Genomic DNA, 27,424 nt, shown 5'->3' with positions numbered 1-27,424 from the left:
AATGCCCACTTGCCAAGAGAAGGAGAGTGTTGCAAGTACTGTAAAATTCATTGTCCCATGTGTGTCATATTAAATGGTGTAGCCAAAAGATTTCCATGTTAAGGCTTCAGCAGCAGTGCTCATTTTGGAGTGTTTTATTCATCCAAGTGCTGTTAACCCTCAGTTTGTCCCTTTCAGAACTTTCTTTGGAGACATTTAGAAGGAGGATACCCAAGAAGATGGAGCAGTCTTTGTGTAAACTGTGGACCAGGCAGCTGAAGAGTTGCCATAGGCTTTCAGGGGATCACCAAATCTGTGCCAGTCCTTCAATGAACAAGCTCACCCTTTGAACTGTTTAATCCAGGTAGAATTGCTGGAAAGTTCAATTCAAGGCCTTCCTCCAGGTGGGATTCTTCAGTGATTCCTGAGCCTTTTCTGGGGCTGTGCTGATGTCTGTATAGTCAGAGATGGTCCATTCCAAATATTTATCAATACAGGTTTAAATCCCACATCTTAGGTCAGTGGGTACATCCAGCCAGTCCAGATGTTTCTCATCAATGCCACCCCATCCTTATGAATCCTTTTATTCCCTTTCCCCCTGATTTCTCCTAAATGTTAAAGTGATCTCTCTATTTGCTTCTTTATTTTGCTAGAGTGCCTTTTCCAGACCTATGTTCCTTAGATGCAGACACACAAAATATTTTGTACTTTTATGGCACCTTCCATTGAAGAAAGAGCCTTTCAGAGGAGCTGGAAGAGAAGGAATTATCTCCAATTTATAAGGCTGAGCAAACTCAGAGAGACAGCCTGATTTGCCTGGGGATGCACAAAAGTCAGCAGAAGAAAGGAAAAAACCTGAACATTTATCTCCTGTTTTATTTTGTTGTTTTTGGGTTTTTGTGGTTTTTTTTCCCATAAAGTATACTTCCTTTGCTTATTCATGACACCTTTAAAAATACCAAAAATCTTCTGACCTTCTTATGAAAAATAACCGAAGACAAACATCTGGTGGCAAAAAGATCAAACAAACTCATTTTCTATAGAATCTGTCTGATTCTCTCAAAAAGGTTTGCTGCTGAGATAGCTTCCCTGCCTCACTCAGGCAGCATTAAGAAGCTCCTTTCTCCTCTGAGACCACAGGAGGTTTCACATTATGTTGTTAACCTCCCTCAGATCATCCCCTCCATGCACAATCCCAGTCACATTTACATGCAGACATAATGTCACTCAGCCCACTTTATGCCACTTACATCTCCCTTGTTGCTATGGGGAACACTGATAAGGAACCAATTAGCAAAGAAAATATTTGAGGCCGAGTGTGAAAGCCACTGCTCGGTGGATTTGTGTGTCATAGGCAGAGACATTTCATTTGGCATTTGTCCTTACCTAGCTGAGCTTCTTCCACTGCAGCCTCAGCTACATTCTGTGTAGTCAAAACAAGCTCTTCTGGGGATTTAGAGGCTTAGACGTGCGACTGTATGTGACCCCGGGGAAATTTTGCAGCTCTCGGGAGGAGTGGGAGAGCTTGGAAAGCGTTTTTGCAGAATGGAAGTGCCAAGAGCACCATCCAGTGCCTGAGCTGAGAAAACACACAAGGACTCGGTGGCGTCGGGACAGAGGCAGCTCTGCACATGCCAGGGTCCAGCTGCACCTGGTGGGATGAGCGAGGAGATCACAGCAAGAGGATGCAGTCGGTTATAGAAGGAACTTCCAAGGGACGGCTGGCAGAGCTGTCAGCCTTTCAGGAGGACACACAGCCGAGAAGGTGACATCTTTGACAGAACAGCTGTATTCTGAGCTGAACACTGACTGAGGGGGCAAGAGATACAAGGAAAGTGCAGGTGGCAACAGATGGGACCAGTTAAGAAAGGTAAGTGAATTAAATCCACCATGGAGAGGAGCTACTGCAGAGAGAGAAAACTGGGTCATACTTATCCTGTTATCCTTCCCCTTTGCAGAGTTGAATCAGCAGAAAGAGACGAGGAGGGTGCATTGGCAGCTGAGGAAATAAGAAAGAAGTGACCTCAGCTGCCACTGCACAGTCTCAACAGCCTGGCATTGTTTGACAAATATAGGTAGTCCTGTATTTCAAGAATTAAAATAACTTGGAAAAAAGTTTTGCACAAATATGTGCAATAAGTAGTAAATTTTAGTATATATGGCTACACGCTGTTAATAGGCTAGAGAGAAGAAACTAATAGGAGAGCAAGGAGTCCATGGGACTAAAAATGGGCACAGGAAAAAATTAATGTTATCTATAAAGAAGTGATACCCAAATAGACGTTGAAGAAAAAGGATGCAACTTTTCTGTGAACTAGTAATATGCAATAATCTTTGGAAACTCTAGGTAAGCGAGGAAATATGAATTTGGTATAATATGAACCAGATATTTATTAATCAGATATGAAAAGTGGTTCAGCCTAGCATGATATTTGTGGTAACATTTAACTAATATATCCTGCCTCACACAAGACTTTGGGCATAATTTGGAAATGCTGTAATCCAAGACAGCTCCTCTGATATGTTCAGTGTTCCCAGGAACAGCTTAGCATGTGTTTGCTCTTACTCTTTTTATATTGAGCTTGCAGAGCAAAACTCATTTCTTTGATTAATATTAAGCAGAGTTTTGTTTGTGCCCTGTGGCAGAAGTGCCCAGATGGAGTGGGCTGGACACTGAAAACACAAGAAGTGTTTAATGTTCTGTGGAGGTCTGTTAAAGTTGTCTGAATAAAACATCTGGTATCAAATATTTGGATAAATCAGTTTCTGCAAGTATTTGGACCTGCTCTGGGAATGTGCTTTGTTCCAGCTTTGCATTCCCTCTCTTCCTTCCTCGTTGCTACAGCCAATAGATGATGGTTTATTGCCTGGTGCAACCCATTAAAGCCCCTTTGTTGGGGCTTGGCAATTAGCTGAGCAGAAAGAGCGTAAAAATCCCTTTGACATCTGTGGGGTTGAAATGGCAGCACCGACCAAAGATCTCCCTGAAAGGTTTTTTATCTATCCACAAGGTGATGGAGAAAGAAGAAAGAAAAATTATCCAGAGGCTTTGGGAAGATATTGTCTGCAGAGTGGGAGCCTGTTTGAGAGCTTTGTCTGTATAAAGAGTGCCAGCCCAGCACAGGGCCCTGGTGGGGAACTGTCCATGCAATTCCTCCCTGCCAGGGGGCTGAGTGCTACCCCACTGCTCAGCACTTCCCAAAGCCACTGCCAGCACAGCCTTATGTGCAAGGAGAACTCCTGCAGGACTGAGGAATGGGAAAGGAAAACAGCAGCTGTTGTGTGGCACAGGACTGATGCCACCCACCAGATGGAGGTGCCCAGAATTCAGGCACACGACATTCCCAAGCTCATGCCACTGCTGGGCACAGCGAGGAGGGGCAGGCAGGCTCTCACATCACCAGCTGTGACTGCACAGGTGACTCAAGGGCTGGTGCTTTTGAACCACCCAATTTAGAAGTGTTTGGGGTGAATCCCTTCACTTTAGGAAGTGTTTCAGCCAAGGAAGGCTGAGTACACAGAGCTGCTGTTACCCTGGCTGAGGCTTTGGACATTTGGCTTCACTCATGGACAGATTTTTCCTATGAGTGGTGGTTTTCCCTGTAAATTTTACCAAATTTATCTGCTCAGAGGCTCTGACTCCTGGAGCTATGACCGAAGCTATGAAAGAGCACCACATAGGAATTCCTAAATTGCACTCAGAGTATTGTAAAGCAACTGTTTCATGTATAGTAACCATGAAAAATGTCTCACAATGTAACATTTTCTGCTACTAAGAGAATAAGGTGTTTTGAGTTACATTCCTTTCAGATGTCTTGCTATGTCTTGCCATTTTTAAAGGGCTGGATTTCTTCACTTTCCTCTTGTTTTCAGGCTTGATACATCAAGAAAACTTCAGGGGAGTTATTATTGCCTCACACCAATGGTAAGGGGAAAGAGAAGCAAATTATTCATGTTTAATGCTGTTTTGTGCCAGATGTTTTGCTGGTAGAAATCCATAGCTCCACAGGCATCAATTTCTTCAGGATCTGGAATGTTTGACACAATTTCTTTCTCCTTTCTGGATGGTCTGTAAAGGAAGCTGCTTGATTTTGCAATATTGAATATTCACGCTGAGAAGTTATAAGCAAAAACAAAATAATGAGAGACAGGGTCTCTAATAAGCTTCCTGTCACATGAGGCTCTGGTTCTGGTGAAGCAGATGTGGTTGCTGACTTGTTTCCAAAATGTTTGTTGAGTGGTGATTAGATTCTGTCATACTGATGTTATATCTCTGTGATCTCATTCAATACAAGTAGTTCTGCAAACAGTGAAATATTTTTTTCCTATGGATTTATATCTTGGATTGTGTTTAGGCATGGATTTGCTGATGTTTAATGGGGATTGAGTTCATTTTAGACTGTTTCTTCAATGAGAAATGAATAATCTATGTTAACTTGGCTGTCTATTTTCACAGAACTTGCAGTAATATCACAAGTTCTAAAAATCTGAGTGGGAATTATGAACCAGTTTCCAACATTATTTGGGGCCAATTAATATAAACAAACATAAACATGAGTCTCATTTTCTCACAAAAGCAAAAGGTAAGAATCAATCTTTATTACTTCGTATTTCCGCATTACCTGCTTGATTCTCTTCTGGTTTATTTGTGATCAGCCATAGAAGATACTTTATTTATAAAGCTGTATGAAATATGGGACTTTTTGCCACATTGAAAGCATATTAAGACATCATTAATTTATGCTTGTTACAGGCCACACAAGAGCTCACATTCTCTTTTTATTGTCCTTGCTGGAGCAAGGAAAGAGATGACATGCATTTTAACTTACATGTTTGCACAGGCAAGTGCAGAGAAACCTAATTCTAAAGGAAAAATTATCTATTCTATCACCAGTTCTGGTGTAGGAAATTAAAATTGGAATTAAAAGTATAATTAAAATTATGGTTTGGATTAATGAGCCCAGTCTTCTGCTTCTGTAGTGAGCCAAGTTTCAAATCTTTTTCATAAACAGCTTGATGCTATTCAAAAATATCCTCTTTCCTTGTCTCTCTTAGTCTCCCAGTTTCCCACTTTATTTGGTATTTGCTCCAGAATTTCCTTCTTTTGATGCGAAAAAACCTTTTAATTTCCATGGTCAGTTTAGGCATGTTTTTCCTATTCCATGAAATTCCTAAAAAATTCATTACTGCAGGTAGCCATGTCTGTATAGGGAATAAGGGAGGAAAACCCTTGTGAAAGGATAAAAAATCTACACTTGGGTAAATCCTTAAGACTCAAGTCTGTTGGAAACGAGGCTTTAACAGCACTTAGCATAAAGTGTTTGTGTATCTGATATTACCAGGTTTTTCTGGAACTGGCAAATGAATTATTTAGTAATGGAAACTCCATGTGCATGTGTTTGGCTTCTGTAGGTTCACGTGATAGAAAACTGTAAGAGTGTCTGTAGGGATCACAACTGCCCAACTTGGTGTCATAGACCCTCTGTCTTAACAGGGCTCAGAATTCCCATTTAGCTGTGCAGAAGAGAGAGAACAGAATGGCAAGTCTCAGCTTTTATTGCTAGTGCTTTGTAAAATAACATTTATGTCTGTAGATTTGGTTCTGTGCAGATCTGTGTGACTTAAAAATTTATTACAACACTTCGTATTTGTGCATCTCTCTCCAGTTCCTGGATATAAAAGAAATTAAAGGTCAAGGTTACCTTTATGTTAATAGATCCAGATATACCCAATATTTAACTTCCCTGGACAAAGGAATTGCATCAAGGGCTGGCTTGTCCTGTTAGCATGTGACAGTGTCAGCCCCGTGTGCTGCAAAGCTTCATGGAGCCTTAGAGAATAAAAAAGAAAAAAGCCAAATGTACTTTCAATGGAAAACAGATGGAGTTTTCATTAGATATTACTTTTAATGATCTGCTTTGAAAGTAAAGATACACCATTCTGAGCAGCAGGGCCTCATAATAGCTGTGTTTGGGTCCCAGGCTCATTAACTTAGCTATAGATAAGCAAGACTGCAAGATCTTTGTATCATTAGAGGTTCCAGTCAAGCTTGCCTACCATTATTAGAATTCCAAACACAGCAGAACTATTTTGGAGCCTTAACAATAATTTATCCTGAAGATGTATCTTTATTTAATGATTCAGAGTTGTTATTATGGGCCTGGCAGTCAGTTGCTCAGTTTCTGGAGTATTACCATTTAACCTAGGTCAGGATAAAAATCCTGGAATATTCATTGCAGGGCAGACCTGAGAGCCTGTTCTTTACAGCCCACTTGGGTGTGACTCTCCCAAATGGTGTCACTGGCTGAGAGGTGACCCCAGCAGTCTAGAAAACCTGAAGATCCCTCCTAAAAAGAGGAACCCTGCAATCTGTGCCTGTGGGTACTAAATCAACTTTTGACATGTAAAGAACAATGCAATCCCAGGGTTTTAGGAGTAAATGCTTGCTGCCAAACCACAAGAAATGCTTTTGTCTGGAACTCACGGAGCAGTAACATAGCAGTGCAGGGTGTACCCTTGTCTGTTATTCCCTCTGAGCAATTTCTCAGAGGCTTGTTACCAGGATTTGGATAGATTTCATGGAACTAGGAGAGAAATAGGCTTTAATTTCCTTACAAAAGGAGGGACAGACAATAGAACTCAGCAAAACATGTGGCATTTTTTTGTTTCTGTCTGAGAGTTATGCAAGCCAAACCTAGTGCCCGTCTTCAGGCAGTACTCTCTAAAGTGAGACTCACGTGAGAAAACTTGTGTTATCTTTCTTTTGGTGTGAATGGATAAAACTGCTTTATTTCCTCTGCATATGTGTAAATACAACCTATGTCTTCAGCTGATCTCCAGCTGGGGAGTACAAATCAGAATCCAAGTTTCTCAAAGTTCAGTGAAGTTCAGAGTTAATGTTCTGATTCACTGCCACCTCTGCAGAAAAATACCTGCATGAATAATAATTTTAAAAAAAGCCTCTTGTTTGCTTAAGAGACGGACTAGAAGGATGAAGTCCAGTGACAGTCTATTACAAACTGCTAATTAAACACTGTTATGGAATCAGGTTTTTCCCACTCTGTTAGAAACCTTCTTCAACTTCCAGACTAGAGTTATTGGTTGACTAGTTTGTTCACATTTAGTATTGTGCCAAATCTGCCTTTTAGTTTAGATTATTACACATAAACAGAATGTATTAGATTTCCTCTGCTTTTTGTGTCTTTCAGAAAAAACCCAAAAGTTATGTTCAAGGTCAAATTATTTCCACATATAATTTAAGGGCAAGGGGAGAATAAGCAAAAGGAGCAGATGGTAAGTGAGTTTAGGTTTGTGTACCTTAGATACAATGGTCCAACCCTTTTTCCAATAACATTTCTGCTCTTCTGATTGCTCCTGGTACCTTATGTCCAAGAATTGCAGTCGATTTTCTTTCTTTATGATTTATTTGCAGACATCAAGGATATCCCCTTGGTATGTTGCTAGAGTGATAAAAACAACGCTTCTTATACAATTGTTTCTTTATTCTTTAGCCATTCCATGGCCTTCTCCTGATTCAGTCTATCTTTCTGAGCATGGGTGGTCAAACCTGAATGCCACTTGAACGAGCCAGTTCCATCATACTGGTGGTTCCAGCATGGGGTGAGAGGTTCCCCCTGTAGTTTGTGCAGAATTTTCACAGGATGAATTCTCAGCAAATTCTAAGCAGGTGCCTTTCCAAGGTGTCTAGTTATGCAAAGCTCAGTCACCCAAGGGGAAACTTGTCCTAAGTAAATAACCTGTATGGATCAATAAAAATGCACACCTGAAGTGAAAAAAGGCTTTGCTTTGTACATGGGAATTAACCCCTGGACTGCTCAGAGTAGCAGCACTTGGTATCTGGTACTCCTTGGTGCCATGGTGTCCATGAGTGCACACAGAGCATGGACTGAAGCTGTGGGAATTACTGCTGCACTGTTTCCAGTGTCCATGGTGTCCAGGAGTGCACACAGAACACTGAAGCTGTGGGAATTACTGCTGCACTGTTTCCAGTGTCCATGAGTGCACACAGAATACTGAAACTGTGGGAATTATTGCTGCACTGTTTCCAGTGTCCATGAGTGCACACAGAATACTGAAGCTGTGGGAATTATTGCTGCACTGTTTCCAGTGTCCTGGGCAAGGCAACTTCTCAACAGGGTCAATTGGTATTTTGACAGATCTTTGCTGCAAGTATTCCACCAGTGGAGAATTCTAGAGAAGTCATAAGAGGAAATACAAGTGACCTCCAGAGCAAGATAGTCCTGTTGAAAAGTTGAGTTGTTTAGGATGTGATTTTAAGAGGTCTTGGATACCTTCTAGAAGTTGCTTCCTAAAGCATCTGCATGTCAGCACCCTACATATTTTAAACTGAGCATGCAAAACCCCAGCATGGATGGGCACTCTCCAGTGTGAGGGCCTATGTGACTCCCTTTAGTCACTTGGCAACACAATAATAGAAACAGGAACGTGGGATTTCTTATGTCTATTGTGTCCATTAGAACAATACTGCTGAGAGCAACTGAGACCAAAGGGCTGGCCTTCAAAATATATGACTTGAAAAGAAAGCTGCATTTTTTTGGTAAGGTCCAAATGTATTTCATTCAGCTTTGCTGCTACTCCCAAAGTTTAGTTGTAAACAAGTCACACATCTGGGTAGCACTGCCTGTAACTGTCTTCATCCTCACCAGGAATTACTGGCTTCACAAAGTTCTGTGTGTACAGAAAACAGCTAGTAAGAGACAACCTGATCAAACTCCTGTAACTGAAGAGCTTAAATACCTTCAATGACCAGCCTGCAAAGTAGCCACATTCTTTAACTTTATGGATATAACCCTGAAGTCTTGAAATTCTGCATTTTAGTCCTGCAGAGTTCCTCCGATTCTCACTGCTCCCTATCAAATTTCCATGCTGACTCTTTGTCCACACAGGCCAACTGTCCAGAGCCATGGGAGGTGAGTGTGAACTTGAGTACAACTCACGTACAGCTATACAGGGTTTTGTAGCTATACAGCAATAAAACTTTGAAAACCATTTCTGTAACATCATAAATAAAATTAAGTAAGCTGTCAGGATTATCATACTCAGTGCCAAGTGACAAAATAATATTGCACCTGAATAACTTCTGTTGAAGTGACAGGTTGTTTTCTCACTGCACGGTTGGCATACCCTGGAGACTTTGGATTCTGCACTGCATAGGCTGAATTAATTTATAAATTAGTATTTAAAATATTCTATGCTTCTGATTCCAACCTCAGTTCCCAAAACCATGACAGAAAAACTACTGGGAAAAATTCCTACTGAATTCCAGTATGGACAGGGATTCACAGAAAGGGATAGGGAACTTGGAGGCTCCCAGTTTGTGCACAGCTGATACAAAGCCAGGGTTTGGAGTTCATGGCTGCTGACAGGATGAGAAGGAGACATGACCTGTTCACTCTAAGAGACTGAGGACACCTGGAGAAGGCCACATTTTGGAGGAGTTGACAGACTTCACTGGTTGTCTGCCTTTCTGTTCTTGAAACAGCCTTTCCAAAACACCTTTCCAAACTTCCCAGCATGGTGATGAGGTCTCAGCTTGGAAGAATAAAACAAGAGCACTCTTGCTGCAAAGCTGCTGCTCTCCTCTGCTCCAGACTGCTCCTACTCCCAGTCAAACCCACAGCTGATTCATGGCTGATTGCCACATGCTCCCAGTGTCCTTTACACCTGCCTGGCACTTCCTTGGCCTCCCAGGCAGAACTAGGACAGAGCACAGAACAGCCCCTTGTGAAGCACCTGGCTTCAGGCACAGAGACACAACTGCCCCCCAGGCTGAGTGACACCAGGATGTGGCATCTCCTGGGGCTCTGCAGGCTCTGAGAGCTCAGAGAGGCAGAGACCCAAGGAGTGTCTTTGGCATTCCCACACCTCTCCCCCAGCTGGGTGTCCCTGGTGGCCTCCTTCATAAATCATTAATGAAAGATACTTCTGATAAATACTTGCTCTGTTATCTTCTCCAGTACTAACGATTAATTTTGCATTAATCTATGCCTTTACTGTTCTTCAGCAGTGACAGAAATTAATTTCTTGGCCAGATTTTATGAATGATGTTCCATATTTATTGTGTATTATGACCTTTTTGGATGATATGAAGTCAAGTCTAGGCATTTGTCTTTGGTTCTAACACTGTTTTTCTTCTCTGACGAACAATGTGTTGCAGTCTATAGATACCTGTAATTTACAACCTTTTCTTGAGTTTAAGGTAGGATCAAGATTAACATTTTATATGAAGCTAGGTGGTGAACAGGAGAGTTCATTGACTTTTCAACCCTGGAATCACCCAAATAGTTTTACATTCCAAATAAAATATTTGGTAGGTTTCACACCAGTCTTTTACCAGTGAATATCACAATGTTGCTGTTGGGAAAAACTGAATTTATTAAGGCAGTATATTTTAAAAATTGGCTCCAGCACCACACAGCTGGCAAGGAAAAAGCAATCTAAGGCAGCATGTTCTCTAGTTAGACTGTGTATTTTTAATAACTGCCTCCAACAGACCACCCTATGACAATGATTGCAAGCACAGACAGCCTGATTATTCAAAAGTCATGTAAATAAAATGTAGATGTTGAAATGCCAACCTCCCACTATTCACCTCCAACCTATTCTTTTCATCTTTGCTTATTTTACTTGTTTCTCTCCTAGTGTCCTTCCTCTCACTGATGTTTCCCTTCAGTACCACCCTCTTTGCCTCCCAGAACCAGCTGTAGCTTTTAGCTTTAATGGCACAATAGGAACTGTTCAGAGATCTTTTAATTTTTCACCTCTCATGCCACTTGCACCAGGACAGGCTACTCACTACTCAGAGAACTATGAAAATAGGAAAAATATTAGATTAATTAAGCTGGATCACCGAAAAGCCCAAGAATCTCTTACTCCTGTTTTCTTGCACTAAAATACATGAAGTACTTCTGGCTTATAACATACTTTCTGTAAATGGTGTGCACTAAAAGACAGTGTCAATGTGGTGTCATTTCTTTGGCTACTTGGGTCCAAGTTTTTGTAAATGTCTCTCGTTGTAGGCTGAAATGTATTACAACTTTATCACTATCTTCCTTACTAAAAATGAAACAAGTTGCTAAGAGTTCCACGAACCCATAATTAACTTCCCCTTTGAGAACAAAGAGGATGCATTTTTAAAATGTTTTTATTGCCTTAGTAATGCATGTTAAAAAAAAAATGCCTTCTGCAGCAAAACACACAAAGAACAGGAATGAGTGCAAAGCAAACAAATCAGAAAGTAAATTATCTATGAAACCACTTATTTCAATGCAACAGGGAACAGTAAAGTTTCGAAACAGCTTTTCCTCCCCTGGAGAATGCAGAACTTATTGGAGCTCCTGACATAAGTCAAAATATTGCATGAAACCAAGATTTCAATTCCTTCCTCCCAGAGAGACCTACACATTGTCCTCACAACATGTTCATTTTGTTGGAATAGAAGAAAAACAGTCCTGAGAAAGACTGCAACCTGCTCTGTCCTGCCAAGGCAACGGCTGTGCAACGTGCTCTCTTCAAGGGAAAGACAAGGACAACTTGGAACATAAAAAAGTGGATTCTACACCATGACTTCTTCTCAGATCTCTATTCCAATCAGTTTGTACTGACTTCCAAAGACCAGACTTCTCCAGCTAACATGAGCACTTTGCACAGATGCTTCAGCAGAACTCCAGCGTCCTATGTTCTGTCAGGCTTTCTTCTCCAAGCACCCCTGCACAAAGGAATTCTGAAGACATGACCCATTCCTTTGTATTTTGGGCCACATAACATAGTAACACCTTCCTGTGCCTCTGATGCCAAAGTGCAGCTACAAGGTTACTCAAAATCCTGGATGTGCAGCCATCTCCTCGGCATCACAGTTCACTTGATGTCAGCACTTGTTCACAGACTGAAGTGTTTGTAGCCTTGCAAATTCTCCTTGGGAGGTCTGTTCACAGGCTAGTATAGCTTACAAAGGGAAAATCATATTTTTTCTTCCTTGTTCAGTATTTTAATTTAGTATTATGAGATAATGGACATTTCTTCCCTGTCTCTGCTCTCATTTATTATGGTGATAATGCTTCTGAAGTACTTGATAAATTCCATCCGAACATCTTCAGGATCTTCCTCTAAGTTGGAATGTATCAATTTTAGCTTGTTCAGTGGATAAGCTTTGAAAGTAAAGAAGAATAATTAGGTATATTCCTCTTATAAAAGAAATACTCACAATCAAGGTCAGGAGACAGCTCATGCTGAAGTCAGCTGGAATTCAGTGGTATACAAGGTTTGACCCCCAAGTAACACAGAGCAGGGCAAGGAGAAATGCAGCAGAGTTTGTCAGTGTTGCAAACAAATACAGCTTATTGCCAGATTAAATTCCTCAAAGTTTACTATTATCGAAGTGTAAAGTCTGGTTTTGGTCTCACATTCAGTTAAGCAGAATTAAACAAGTTGAGCACTGAACTGCAATTTTACTACTGAAGTGATATGATACTCTTTGATTACTTCAAAATTATGGAATGATATTGTTGTATTAAATATGTATTAATATATTAATGCTGTAACAAATATGTGCTTGTCTGAACACTGGAACAGGTTGCCCAGAAGGGAGTGTATGTTTTCACAGCCATAAACAGCCACAAATAATTTTGCAGTATCTAAGGTACCTATTGCTAATTTTAAGATGCAGCTCACTAGCCTTTTATTTCAAAGGGCTCCTGGTTCTTTTGACTGGCATAATACAGACTTAAATGCCCTCAAAAGTGTCTATTACAAAAAAAAAAAAAATACAATGGAAGAACCAAACTGCTGCTAATGAGGAAATATAGCAGGAGTTCTAATTTCTGGCTCAGCTGCATACACACTTGGAGAAGCCACTCAAACCTTGCCTTGACTTGCCTCACCTTCCCATTCCCATTCCATTTTTGTGAAACAGGAATATTCCTCACCTTCTAGACAATGTTTGGAATCCATTATTTCTATTTTTGCAAAGCACTTTAGTGTTCTTTAATCAACAGATTTAAATGAAAAATACAAGTTACAAATGGAGTTTTCCATCTCCTTACCCAAGGACAGGTTTTCTGTGTCCCCTGCACTGCCTGGCTTGTGATGTGCCACCAGGAGACACTGGCTGTCAAGCAGTGGCTGCTGCTGCACGAAGCACGAGTACCACATCTCGATTTCCTTCAGGTGGCTGGGCAGCTCAGGGTTGAAGATTATTATTACACCATGAGAGTCCTTCATCAGAGCAGGCCAGCATGTTTCAAACCTTGAAAAACACAGAAAGGCTGACAGCTGTAGAGCAGAAACTTCAAGTGTTTTCCCCTTCTCAAGAACACATTAAGTACTTTTTCAACTATAACATCAGTAACCTTGCCAGTTATATATCATATTCCGACTATTTTGACTTATCTATTATGATAGTTGATCCCATGATTTTCTAATTTAATGATTTGCTGGCAATGTAGAATTTGGTCAAATAAACTTAATTAAACATTTGCCCAAGAATGGATCATTCTCAATTCCATCTTTTAGAAATTAAGGCCTCAATCATATGCATATATTGTTTGAAGTCCACTCACATACTTTAACGGAGATGAAGGCAATTACAGAGTGGGCCTCTGCCTCCTGTATCTGTAACTTCATTCCAGGAGTTGGGACTTTGGATTAGCCAGCCTTTGTCCAAAACAGAGTTCAGCTGTGATCATGGCAGAGAGTACCTAGTGTTGGATACTTTACGGCAGAAACTATAAAAATATATTGGAATAGAGAGTCAGCAATATTCCTCACGTCAAACAGATCATTGGGCTGAGCCTTAAGTATGAATATCTTGTAAACAGAACTATCGGGAGTTCAGTAACCTGGAGGAAGTAACAATGCCGGCTTACTTTTGATCACCACTGCAATCCCAGAGCTCGAAGCGACACCCAGCTCCCTTGTTGTTCCCGCTGAGGTTTGGCCTCTCATACTCCAGGATCCTGCGGAAATGATGGATACACGATGGGCTATGATCCCACACAGCAGAGCACGGGGCTCCCGGGGCTCTCCTCACCTCACCCCCTGCGTCGGGCTGTAGCTGCAGATCCCTTCCGTGCTCTCGGACACGAAGTTTGCCAACACCGACTTTCCAGACTAGCGAGGGGGGAAAGACACACGGAGGAATTTAATGCGCCAAAGCCACAACGGCGATGCTCACCCCAAGGCTCCCGCGCCATCCCTCCCGCTCGGCCCCGGTGCGTGCAGGCCTGGTCCCGCTCCCTCCCTCCGCAGTGCCCGCGGGGCTCGGCGGTGCCGCCCGGGGCTGCGGGCTCGGCGCTCACCTCACAGGGCCCCACCAGCAGCACCTTGGCCCTCAGCATGGCGGGCGGGCACGGCGCCCCCCCGCGGCCGCTGCCCGGCAACGCGCGGCGCGGCAGGAACGCGCGCCCATTGGCTGCGCCGCCGTCACGTGACGGGAGGGGCGGGGCGCGCCGTGAGGCGGCGGCTCCGGCGGTCGCGGCTGTGGCTGTGAGCGGTGTCTGCTCTGCCCGCTTCGTGACAGCGCCAACCCCGCTGTTTTCTGCTGTGTCCTCGCTCTACGCCTGCTGTGGCTCCGTTATACGCCTGCCGTGGCCCCGTTGTGTCCGCTTCGTGTCCCCCCCTCTGTTACCGCTCTTCTCGCACTCTCTTTACTGCCCTGTCCCCCTCATGTCGCCTCTCCGTCCTCTCAGTGTCCCCGCTCCGTCCTCGTGTCCGTCCGCTGTGTCCTCACTCCGTCCGTGCTGTGTCCCCTTCGTGTCCCCAGCGTCCCTGCTGTTCCCTCACTGTGTCCCTGCTCTGTCCCCGCAGTGCCCTTGCTAGACAAAACGAGAGGACACATTCTTAAGCTGCGCCAAGGGAAATTTAATTTGGATGTTAGGAAAAAGTTTTTTACTGAAAGAGCGATCAAGCACTGGAATTGTCTGCCTGGGGAGGTGGTGGAATCACCATCCCTGGCTGTGTTTAAAAAAAGATTGGATGTGGCACTCGTTGCCATGGTTTAGTTGAGGTGTTAGGGCATGGGCTGGATGCTTTTAAAGGTCTCTTCCAACCTGGTGATTCTGTGTGTGAATTCTGTGTGCTTCGTCCTCGCTGTCCCCTCACTGTTCCTTTCTCCTTCCCTGCTCATCGGCCTGCTGGAGCAAGTGTGGTGTTACAGCCAAAGAGCGAAGGGATCCTTCACAATGTACGTGCTGGTGTGGCCCAGGGCAGCTTTGGGAAGGATCTCTCCATCCTCCTGGCGCTTCCAGCTGCTGCTTTCAGCAGGGAACAGGATTTCCCTGAGCTGTGTGACCCCTGAGCACTGACCAGAGTGGAAAGTCCCTCTCAGACCATTTTTCCACCCACACATACCAATCTTTGAACCATGAGAAAATAAAGCCCACGACTCCTATGCAACCTTTCACGGTCCCAAAGTCGATGAAAGATGGAATAGAGGCCAACAAGCCACTGCTGCACCCCATTGCTGGCCACATCCATGCAATGCTGCTCCTGCATTGGCCCCAGTGCCCTGGTAGGCAGCCCTGGAGGGGTGAAACACACAGAGGTCAGTGCCCTCTTCCAGAGCCCTCTGTCCATGTGGTCTTCACACCATTCTGCACCACTCTGGTGTCCCTCACTGGCTCGAGCAGAGCTCTCTTTCCTTGTTTCATCGTGATTTTAAGTGCAGATTCTCCTTGAAAGGATGATGAAGCCAAGCTCTTGAAGATTCCTATTAAGGCTTGTTAGGGGAGGCAAGAGGTTTTTGAAATGGCAGCTTCTAAGAAAATAAAACATCTGGCAGACAGATGTGCTGCTTCAGAGCTGTTTAGTGCCCAGGTACAATAGCACTTCTAGACAAACTTTCAAATAGGACCTCTAGGCACTACCACAATGTAAATGTTTATTACCAGTACTGCTAATAAATGTGAACCAGAAATGCTGTGCTCTCACTGAGGGGGTACAGTCTTCTCTATCACAGTGGAGACCTCATTTGTTGCTTCACTCCTTGTGTAGGGATAGTTTAGTGGTTCAATGTGGCAGTGGCATCCCAATGTTCACACAGTATTTAAACTTCAGAAAACCCTTTCTTTTCAGGTTCACTGGACTAAGACAATGAAAAAGCAGTAGCTGCAAACTACTTGTGAATTTCCAGTCAGCTGTAGCAGACTGGATGTGTGCTTTTTGTTTGTGAAGATTCGTGTGAATTCCCAATGAGCTGGGACAACTCATAGTTAATTCTTTCCTCAGCTTTGTTGTTTTCCACATTTCAGACCCACAACTTCCAAAGGAAAGACAGAAAGGCCCAGAGAGAAGAACCAGGACAGCCTCAGCTGGCAAATGGTATTAGCTCACACTAGCACATGAAGAGAAATGTGCTATAAAGGGTCCTATTGTGGACACCAGCACAGAAGGGGAAATAAAGCATAAGAGGTAACTGAAACTGGGTAAAACAGGCTGTTTGTGCAGCTGCCCAAAAAGCAATTAGGATTAATTTTTAGATGGAGTGTCAGATAGGGTCTTTGTGTGTTATTAACCACTGAAGAGTAAGGAGAGCACAGCTGACTAAGGGTGCAATTTTTGGGTTTATCCATGTGATTTAGGGTTTGAAGTCACTTTAGAAAGTGGAAATTAAGCTTTCAAGCCACTTAGGGAGACTGTTTTCAAAGGCATCTAAGTCAAGTACATTTGATGTTATCAGCATCTGCCTTAGGCATATGGGTAAATCTAGCTCCTGGTGTTCTGTTTGCTGAGAGCACACGTGTGTGAATCATTGTCCTTCACTGATTTAAAACTTTTGGTCAGACTGCAGCAGATAGAATACCCCAGCAGCAAGTGAACTACTTCCAGACAATGCTGGTAATGGTCTTTGTGTTTTGCATTTGTTAGATGGCAGGTTTTCCACCATAATGTTTTGGTAGCAAGCAAAAATTATCATCTTCAGGTGATTTTCCTTGTAAAAATCCTCCTCTTTCCTCCAAAAGCCAAAAGCCACTGCAAGGTATCAATAATATTTCAATAAAGCTGTTCTTCACTCCAGAAATGCCAGTGAGAACTCGAGTGAGAGATGCAGTGATTGCTGTCTGAGGGCAAGCGATGATTTTTGCCTGAATTGCAGATCAGAGAATATTTGCCTCCAAGGTAGAGACCCACTGATTTTACTGGAAGCAGCAGTAAAATGTAATGGCAGTCAGCTTTCAGATAATACTAGAGAATTTGCAAACCATTCAGTCTTTCAGTATTTTAAGTTTGCATTGTATTTCGTTTAATGTGGCACATAAAAATTTTCCTATGAAAACAACTAAAAAAAAATTTTTTCATAAGCTTTTGTGGCTCAGTATTGGTGCTTTGTTTAATGTACTGTAGCAATGTTTCCAAACTTTGGGAAACACGCCCTGGAGCACTCCAGTTGTGTGTGAGAATGCTGCCTGGGTTAGAAGTACAACCACATGGCACAGCTCACCATGAAGGGAAGGCTCTGCCTGGTTGCTGTGTGTTGCATGACATTTATTGTGTGTGTGCAGAAACAGCTCTTCAGTGGGTACAGACAGGGACCTGCATTGCATCATCCATTTATTTATACCTGGGGGTAAGGCATGGAATACCGGAACTGAGAGGAAGGAACACCTATTTTTGAGCATTGTAGCCTGTTATTGAAAAATTAAGGAGAAAATCAGTATTGTAATCCCAAAGCTCAGGGCAGGGATGTGTCTCTGGGGCTCAAAGTGTAGTTGATTAAGTAAATGATGGTTTGGATGAAGTGTGGTGTTCTCTGGAAAAATCTTTGGGTGGAGCTATGGCAGGAGACCAAAGGGAAACAGGACATTAAGGTGCACTGACAGGGGTGCAGTGCAGTCCTGCTCTTTGTCACGAGTGTGTGGGGTAACACTCAGTTCAGTCTCCCTCAGGAAACCTATTCTGGAATCAGCAGGAAAATCTCATGCAAAACCTTATTGCTTTGCTCATGCCAACAGATTGTCAAGGACTTCAACTCTTGTTGATCTGTGGCCTCAAAGTCCTTCCCAGGGGAGATGAGGGTCTTTATTTCCATTTTACAGATGGAGAAACAAAGCAGAGATGTGAAAACAAACCCAAAGAACATCAGTCTGTGTCTATGGCCGCCCCAAGAAAAGACACCAAAGTGTTCTGATTTTTGAGTAGCAGTACGTGAATCCAGAAGTAGGAGTTCGTTTCTGTGGTTTAAATCCTCAGGTCCAGCTGCAGATGATGCCTCTGAGAGATGTTTTCCTTACTCTAAAGTCCATGGAGCAACAGTAACACCTAGTGGCTGAATGTGCCAGTCTGTTCCTACTTTCTTTTTTTTCCTTTCAAGAAGTGGAGTCGGAGGGCACACGGCGTGATTGACAGCTTTGATTTGCAAGGCCAACACTTAGGATCTCCAGGGATTCGCCATTTTCCTTTCAACCTCCCACCACATTCTGTTTTCTATTAAAAGTGGTAGATGAAATATGAAACTCTTCCTCCCACCTCCCAACCCCCTTCACTTTTCTGGCTTATGGAGGAGGTTGTTCCAGTCCATCTTGATCTGTAGGTGGGTGGGCTGTGAGTGACCAAGCCTACTGCTTCCAGCTTGGAGCACTCAGATTTCTGTAAGGAATCCAAGCTTTTTCATTTTCTTTTTCTTTTTTTTTTTTTTGGGGGGGGGCCTGAAAAGGATCAAGCAGATCATCTAGTGGAGGTTGGTGACCTCAGTCCATTTGATAATGTGGTGTTAACTTGCCTGTGTTAAGGCAGACCAAACCAATCAGTTCCAAGAAGTACCATTTCCTAAAATGTGGTGTGTGGGATTGTTTGCCACAGTCTACAGGGACTGCTAATTCATCAGAGAGGGACCTCTAGAAAAACAGCATTAGGGAGGAAAGAACCCACAGATGTTTATTGTGTTAGCAGGAGAGCCTTTCAGAGGGTCTTCACTGCCCCTCACAGGGAAAGGTTTCAGTTTTTCCATGGAAAAAAACCATTTAGCAGAAGTATTTCTGCTTAAGCCCAGATCATTTGCATTTGTAAATAGAACCTCAGCTCTGTGGGAATTACAGTACTGAGGCACTATAAGTTTGTCATATTCATGCTGTTTAATTTTAGGCTTCTGGTTTAGGTATTCTGAATTACCACTGGAAGCATCTGTTTATGAGAGTCTTCACTGCCTGTTGACAGACCCTGAACTCTAATTTACACTGTGGATATGTGCTCTTTTACATATGACATTAACTTGTATCACCACTCAAAGAATAGTATTTGCCTCCCTTCACATCCCCAGTTCTTCATCCAGCTTCCTCCCAATTACCTGTTTAGATGGAACAGATTAAATTGAAAACTAGCCTGATGCCTCTGGGATAAAAAAATAAAATAAAATAATCAGCTCCATGAACCCATTTACTGCAAAACTGCATAAAAGCCTGGTGCTAACAGAAGGGAGGTAATGAGGATCAGTGGGGACATGGCCAAGTGAGACAAGGATGGGACTTTTTGGCTGCTGGGGAGATGTCCATGGAATTAAAGCATGCATATATACATACCATTAGTCAGACCTGCTAAATCTGCTGTTCCCAATACCTGTTTGTGAGGGAAGGCAAAGAGGAACACAGACTGATGGTGAGAAATGAGGAGTATTTGCTGGGATGTGTTGGGCAACCTTTACTCTCAGAAGAAGGAATGTGGCAGCCTTGTTGGGCTGGGCAAAAAAATCTTCCTTAATGTTTGGTAAAAATGCTGTCAGAGGTGGCAGACCTGAGAGTACTGAAAGAAGACAATCACAAGGTAATTGTTATTTGTGATTCACAAGGGCTCTTGGATCCTTTTCTGTTAGACCCTTATGCTTTTTGTTTTGAATACAGAATTTCAAAGTCAGCTTTGTTTCTCAGTGGTAGCTGTGGTGTTTGCCACCCGTGTTGGTCTGGGAAGTGAAGGCATTTCTGAACGTCTGATCTGCTTATTCACTCAAGGCCAGACCCTCAATGACTCCACAGAGAGAAAGCAAAGCAGTGTGTAGTGTCTTCAGAGGGACTGCCATGTACCCTGTAGGAGAGGAGAGACTACTGACAGGAAGATTTTGTTTTCTCTCAGTTTCATTCTCTGGATTAACTTATGTGTTACTTTGCAGTTTATGGCCAAACACGGGAGTTCCTTAACCCCACGATCCTTCCAGGCATTATGTTTCTGCTAACATCCTGGGTCAAATCAGCTGTCTTTTCACATGTCTCACATTCATTTTCATTTAAAGCTCAATTACCTCTTGGCAATATGCCACTAGTGACAACAGATTTATACCAGTAATTAGTATTTTTTGAGAAGTCAGGAATAAAATCCTTGCTCTTTTGCTTAGGTACCTTGATGCAGTGATGAATTCTTAACTCTACATCCTAAATTTTAAAAGATTTATTCTTGATAATTTTGCCTCAATTCCCTTTAAAACCTGGTAAAAGCAGTGCATTAGTTTCTAATTCTTGACTCACTTGCAAACTCCTCATTTGAAATTCCCTCCTTAATATCTTTGGGCTACAAAAACCCATGTGTGACACTGGCCCTCTGAAAGGGGGCTGCCACTGCAGACCTGCTGCAACTGAACCTTCCACTGCTGCAGGTGGGGTTTGAAGCACTGTGCTGTTCTCTGCATTTTAAACTCCACCAGGAATGTCTTGGAAATATAAAAAGCAAAGTAGACTGGGCACTATAAAAGAGTTCATATTTAATACAGATTGTTGATCATTTAACATTAAATGGTTCATTATTTTATTGTTCTTCAATAATTTAAGAACTTAAATCTTCTACTTTTTGGCTTGGCTAGTGATACTGTCTTGAGCTGGGTTATAAAAATACTGTGCTTCACCTAAGCACAGATTGTTATAGTTTTCATCTTAATTAGCAAGCTGCAGATTTAGATGGATTAATACAATCACTCTTTCTTTCTTTTGCCATAGAAGTTCAGAAGTATAATCTGTCACTTGTGAGAACATAAAGAATTGGATTGGAAGCATTCCAAACTCTTTACTGTAAGTGTTCAAAGATTTAATGGAGTCTTCAGTCATAAAATCTTAAATTTGAACTAGACCTTTATATTCTCCATTCTTAAATTCACTATTTTTATGTCCAGGGGATTTCCTGTTATCCAAGTATGTATGGAGGCCCTTTATTTCCCTCTGTGTGTGTTTTTTAATTCAAATCAAATGTGTATGTCAGTGGTTGATTGCACTTAACCTCCTTAGGTTCATATTTCTTATTTAATTACATTACATTTTAAGGTTTAAGGCTATATATTTACTGCAGTTAATAGCACACCATATTTTAATGAAGCTGTTATCTTTTGCAAATATATACAGAACAATGGAGATTGATTGTATGGGACCTTTCAAAGAAATTGTACCTCAAAGCCATTTAAAATGAATAAACACAGTGGAGGTTTTTTGTTAATGTAGTTCTTCGCCCAACACAGCTTCAAAACTGGGGAAATGAGTGGCTGGGTTATCAGGGCTGCTGTTCTCCTGGTCCCCAGCCAAGAACTGCACCTCTGTAGGTGGCAGCCACAGCTGGAGTGTCCCAGTCCCAACAAACCGTGGCTGTGCCCAGAAGTGCCCCAGAACTGCAGCACCAAAGTCCCCTCACCTCCCATGTGCACTGGCCAGGATCCCCCTCTGCCCACCCTACAGCTCAGCTGTAAATCTATGGTCACTCCATTCAGGGAAGGCTCAGTACATGAGCAATTATTATCTGATTTTACTGAAATATCTGAAAACAAGGGCAAATATTACCTAGAGATCATGGCCAGAAAATTTGGGACAAATCTCCTGTGCTCCACTAGAATGCAGCCAGCTGAACACCTGTTTTCAATGCAGAACAGGGCACCACCCTACATTGGGGCACTGCACTGGGTTTCTCACAACAATTTGAGAGTTAAGTACTCTGAATTGGGAAACACTTCTTTCCAGGCACACAGCAAGGCTGATAGTCTTGTCCTACCATTCCATCACATACCAAAAATCTCCTTAGTCTGGTCAAAAGCTTTTATTTCTTTTTTTCGGGCAACAATCAGTTTAAACATTTCACAGTATCTTGCAGACTTTATAATTTCCTTTCTGCCAGAGAACAATTTATATCTCTCTTTAGGTTACATCTCATCTTGCTTATTTTATTTTTATTTCTCTTCTTTCATTGTTGTTACTATTTATACCATGCCATTTTTATTCTATTCCTATTACCCTTACAATAGCCATGATACATAACAGAGCACTGAACCCTGTGTTACAAAGGGAGGCACTGGGAGATTTCCTGATGGCTCTGGTAGCTCAGGGAGTTCAACCAGATTGTTTCTGGGTGTAGACTGACAGCCCATGTATCCTTCCTGCCTGAGACCCTGTGGCATGAGGGGCTGTGAGCCAGTGTAATCCCAGAGGATTATTTGGGGATTGGTTTTGCATTTGTAGAGAGATTGATCTCCCTTAGGCAGAAGAGAAAACAGAGAGATGAAGAACATTTCTTGTGGTAAAAGAGATTTGTGTTCTGTGTGTGGAGCTGGATATCTGTAAAGTACAATTTAGTAGCTTCAGCTTAGGTCATTTAAAAATGGAAGCGAGGCCCTGGAAGAGGGATGGATTTTGGAAACCAAGCCCATTAGGTGTGGAATCCATTGCTGACAATGGAGTATACTGTGAACACCTAAGCTAGCATTAGTGCACATGTGCTTAGCCAAGAAATACTTGGAACCTGTTGCTTTGCAGTGACTTTATCCTTTAATGCCTGCAATCTTTTGTATTTAGCACCTTAGCTGCCTTTTTATTGCTTCCATGGAGGAATCTGTCAGGTTCAAGAGGGGAGATTGGGTAGAGAGCCAGCTAAAAATCAAGACAGTGCAACTGGACAGTGCTGGAGTTTCCTTGGATGATTGCTCCCCTTGGAATGAGGAGACCAAAATGTTCATAAAGGTAAATTGATAAATCTGGAAAATATTCTCTTTAAATAATCCCCAGAGCTCCCAGCCTAACACACAGCTGTAGAAAAAAAAAAAAAAAGACCCCACCAACTGAACAGGATGTTGGGCTGCATTACAGTAAGAACAGAATATATATCAAAAAGGTGTTATTGTTATTACCTAAACCACTGGTGAGTTCTTATTGAGAGTGCTCTTTTCATTACTGCTCACTCTACCTAAGGAGGATGTGATTAAGGGATAAAGCAAGGAAAATGACAGTAATATTGTGCCTTTCAGCTCTGAGTTATAAAGCAAGACTGAAGAGGTTTGGTATTATCTTGTTTAAAAAGAGATCTTGCAGTGATTTTAAATTATTTTTAAATAATGAAGGAGATTAATCACATTGGAACAGACAAAGTCTATGAAAATAAAAAGAGTTACATTGCAAAATAGGATCTTGGGAAAAGAATGAAAGCAGAGAAGGGAGAGATTCATTGGAGTGCTCCAATAAATATGTAATGTCAGTTATCACATCCTGTGATTCTGGATGTGCAAGGTAAGGTGAATATAGAACTGTAAGGAAAATAGGAGAGTGACAGTGGCATTGTCACTGTTGGCCAGTAACACCCAGGCAGTGGAAGCCATTCTGGAGCAGGTCTGGGAAACACCTGCAGCAAGGAGGAGAAGGAAGGTCCTGCAGCCTGTGTGGTACATCACCATGGGCAAGGATGGTGCAGGGAGGCACTGACTGACAAAAAGTTTGCATTGTGAAGACAGAGGGTGACAGGTAAGCAGCTTGTGGAACAAGGCAGGGAAGATGGCTGCTCTTAAACCACCTGAACTGCAGACACCTAAGGTGAAAATACTGGAGGCAATTTCAGCTCTTAGCTGGGCAGGATCCTGCTGTGGATGTGGTGGTCCATGTACAATGGGACCAAGTGCAGCAAGTTTCAGCTTGCAGCCCACAAATTTTTGAAGGACCAAAGCCAACTTCTAGGGGCCCTGTGAAAGCCAGCTAAGAAAAGCAGACTGTTGTGGTTAGTCTTTGTCATGGCCCACAGAGAAAGTTCCTAGGAGATTAAAAAAAACAAAAAAAATCAATAAAAACTGTAAAAATATGGCTAGAACATTCAGATTTGCTGGCTGGACGGGTCTCCCCACTTGCATCCCCACTGGTTGTTCTCCTTTGTTCCACAGTGCCTCAGGTGTGCAGGAGCAGGGATGAGGGTGCTTGTTTCCAGAATTCCTTAGGTATGTGTTTTGTGTGCATCTACTTGTGTATTTTGTGAGGAAGGGAGTGAGCCCACTCTCTCTTATGTGACTTGCATGATACAGAAGGGGAATTCAGACACCCACTCAGACTGGGTTCCTCAAGTCAAGCAACATGTGTCCGTGAGGAAATTAAGAGAAGTAGGAGGATTTAAGGGCCAGAGTACAAAACAGAGACACTCTTTGGTCATGAAAAGTCCTTCCTTCTATGAGATTCAGAGAGCCCATGACTCAGGACAGGTTTTCAAATTAGCTAAGCATTGGGACACCATCAAATCTGGATATCCTGCAGTCAGTGACTCCAGTAAAAATTGCAGCCTAGTCTCTGGTAGCTGCTCCCACTGCATGTTACAAAGTACTTTGTTTTATTGGAGAAGTTCAAGATTCTCTGCGGTCTGGAGAATTTATAGTATCAGTGTTTATGTCCTGTACAGCATCAAGCAAGCAGGCAGCCCTCAGTGACTGAATGATGTTTAATGAACAGTTAATGAACAGGATCATGGTTTGGGGATACAGACACGGACAGACCTCCCAGTGTTTTCTTTAGTGACCTCAGCGATGGAAGAGAGAGCATACTTATTAAATCTCTAGATGAGGCAAAGCTGGAACTGAATGCAAGAGTACTGGAAGGCAGGATTAAAATTTCAAGTGATCTTGACAAATTGGTGATATAATCTGAATAAAATTAGATGAAACTCATTAAGGACAACTGCAGGGCACTGTGCTTTGGCAGGAATAAATTTAACTAGCAAGTACAAGATGAGGGAATGTCATGCTAGCAGTCCTGTGGAAAAGGTAGAGAATCCCAAACTTAACATGGATTAAAAATGATGTACAGATGGCAAAAAGGCAAATCCTCAGCAGGGCAGTGGTATTCCACAGAAATATAAGTCATGGATACCATAAAATGGATGTAGACCAATTGGAAAATGCAGAGGAAAATACCAAAAAGAAGCAGAACTTTCTAACATGACCTGAAGAAACTGTCATTGTTTTGCTTCTAGAAGACAAAGAATGTTATTAAAACATTTATTAAAGTATGTTGAGGAATTAAAAATCTCTTCAATGAGAGGAGGAATAATTTTCTACATCCATAATGAAAAAAATAAGCCATTAAGAGCTTAAGTTATAGTAAATCAGACTGAGGTTGGATGCTAAGAAAAACTACCAGAACAGAGCACAAACATTGAAATTTGTTTTCAGATGACCACGGAGACTTTCTATCTTAAGGTCTTTCAGAGCAAAGCAGAAAAATTTGTGCCAATAATAATCTGTGTGTGTAATAGATCTTGCCTTCTTACTGGGAGAAGGAAGAAGGCTTAGGTAACTCTCAGTCCTTCCTGGCTCTTTCTGGTTGTGTTTCTTCCCTGGCAGATCTCAGTGCAATAGCCTTGGTGCTATTTCTGCCTTGTCTTTAGCACACCTGTGTGCACCCCTGCTCTGCTGCATTCTTGATGATTCTGATGGATCAAGGGTGTGTCCTCAAAACTCCCTGTGCCTGTGCAGATCAGTGCCCGACATCAAAGGTGACATAAATCATTTTTCCCAGGACACAATAATGCTCAGAGTATGTATAATTCCACCGGACATAGGCATTGTCTTGCTGATCAGTTGAGTCATCACATTTTCCATCTGCTGAATTATGCTTCAATCTGAGTTATTTTATCCCTTGTATTACTTTATAATACCCACACAAGTGCTTCACTCAGGCAAAGTTCTCATCTATGGTCAATGAATTTTGCCATTCATGACTTCTGACTTATTTCTCATGCTTCACACAATAATACTGTCTATCATGTTTGCTGTATGCTAAACTGCTTGTGCAAGTGAGACTTTTTTCAATTCTATTCCATTTTGAATTTTGATTGATTCATTCCCAGTCAAATGTAAGAAATGTCCACACAATAGCTATCTACTAGCTTAAAATAAAAACCTCCACAGTCCCATAAAATTTTCAGTCTGGTTCAGGTTTGGTTTGACTCCCCAGTAATAGATGTGTTACAATAACCTTGGTAATCTTATAATTTAATTTATAATAGAGGTCTTGAACTCTTACTGTTACTAACCTCTTATCCATCTCTTTCAATTTTCCAAAGTTTCTTGAGTGCTTTGTATATCGCAATGATCTAGGCGTTTTGGGAAGCTAGAAGAGGTTTATCTAAATTATTTTTGGGTTTAGATGATCTTATCAATGACTTCATTCTAGCTTCAAAAGGACACTTCATAATTCTAAAGCTCCTCAAGGTTTTATCAACCAGAACAAAGCTGCTTTTCCTTTGGTCTCTTCTTAGTATCCACATGAAAAGCACTTGAAAAATCCGAGGGATTGGCCTTTCAAAATTTGTTTGCCATGGTTCCAACAACATTGTGACTCTTCTTTTTCAGCTAATTACTGACTTTTGTAATACTCTTAAGTGGTGCTGAAGAGTTGAGGTGGCATTTTGGTTGTGGAGCTGCAGTCTGCTTACAGATATGACACTGCTTTTCTACCTTTTTGTGCCACAGATCCCTCTTTTGCTGTATCATTCCAGTTTTCCCCTTTCAACTGAACAAAAATCAGACTAAACTTCGATTATTCCTTTTATTGTCTGTATTTTCCACCACTTCATTTCTTGGTTGGCTTGTGTGCAGGGTGTGTATGGTTATAGAAATTATAGATATTTTCTCAGAACAGTTTCTGATGTCTTAAGTCTCATGTTTGCCCAATGGACTGGGAAGCTGAAACACACTCCACGTGGCCACATGATTTATGTCCAATGGATTATCCTTCTGACATGACAGTGTAAGGCTGGCATTTGCATAGCAGGTGAGCAGAGTGCAGGAGGACAGACCTCCAAAGATTTCTTCTTTATGACAGCAGAGTTCACAGGGTTGGTAAATGAAAACCTGCCCCTTATCTCTTTACTTATTTCCCCCAGTGCCACTCTGCATCGTGGCTTTCCAGTGTGCATCTGCCCCTTCCATCTTGAACTGAATTGGTGAAATGTAATTTATTTAGCCGTGCTTGCCTGGGCAAATCTTTAATTAGCAGGCATACGAAGTGTAGCTTTCTATTTTAAATATATTACGTCTGGTTTATAAGAATAGGACTGTTCAGATTTCAAGGGTTTTCTTCTCAAAGCCAGTCTCTCTGATAAATTGAAGGGATTATGTTTTTGTTGGCTGTCTTTGTTACCTCCATCACTGTGTTTCCAATTTATCAACATAGTTTTGAGAAATTTTTAGAATATGTTGCACTGG

At 42.1% G+C, this 27,424-nt stretch overlaps 2 protein-coding genes across 5 annotated transcripts in view; one reads left to right on the top strand and one right to left on the bottom strand.

Annotated features, from left to right (window-relative positions):
- The first annotated feature begins 1,387 nt into the window (after nt 1–1,387).
- The window catches only part of COL26A1 (collagen type XXVI alpha 1 chain), a 195,380-nt gene continuing 169,343 nt past the window's right edge, over nt 1,388–27,424 (top strand). The window contains exons 1-4 of one of the 3 annotated variants that reach the window (XR_015807933.1): nt 1,388–1,849; nt 3,853–3,904; nt 4,436–4,562; nt 7,491–12,386. The gene's annotated coding sequence lies outside the window, so the exon portion shown is untranslated. Of the gene's footprint in view, nt 1,850–3,852; nt 3,905–4,435 lie in introns of those variants that run through there. The other 2 variants (XR_015807932.1, XR_015807931.1) reach the window with 2 other exon arrangements.
- IFT22 (intraflagellar transport 22) lies at nt 11,147–14,420 on the bottom strand. Of its 2 annotated transcripts, XM_014888029.2 has the most exons (5): nt 14,316–14,420; nt 14,048–14,127; nt 13,884–13,973; nt 13,062–13,264; nt 11,147–12,167 (listed from the first exon to the last, which is right to left on the bottom strand). In XM_014888029.2, the coding sequence occupies exons 1-5, from the start codon at nt 14,352–14,354 to the stop codon at nt 12,019–12,021; spliced, it is 561 nt and encodes a 186-aa protein (XP_014743515.1). In that variant the 5' UTR covers nt 14,355–14,420; the 3' UTR covers nt 11,147–12,018. The 2 variants fall into 2 exon arrangements, with proteins under 2 accessions (XP_014743515.1, XP_088033204.1); XM_088177078.1 differs by lacking the exon at nt 14,316–14,420 and having other exon boundaries at nt 14,053–14,121.

The sequence above is a fragment of the Sturnus vulgaris genome, chromosome 21 (assembly GCF_052056855.1).
Source record: "Sturnus vulgaris isolate bStuVul1 chromosome 21, bStuVul1.hap1, whole genome shotgun sequence".
Classification (NCBI taxonomy): Eukaryota; Metazoa; Chordata; class Aves; order Passeriformes; family Sturnidae; genus Sturnus; species Sturnus vulgaris.
Note: the sequence above shows the minus strand (reverse complement) of the source record. Positions and strands in the feature narration are given on the sequence as shown.

Excerpts from the sequence above, each read along its gene's own strand:
- IFT22 (XM_014888029.2), bottom strand. The coding sequence starts at position 14,354 with ATGCTGAGGGCCAAGGTGCTGCTGGTGGGGCCCTGTGAG. Across the intron at positions 13,974-14,047 it reads AGCCCGACGCAGGGGGTGAG|GATCCTGGAGTATGAGAGGC; the intron begins GTGAGGAGAGCC and ends TCATTTCCGCAG. Across the intron at positions 13,265-13,883 it reads GATTGCAGTGGTGATCAAAA|GTTTGAAACATGCTGGCCTG; the intron begins GTAAGCCGGCAT and ends GTGTTTTTCAAG.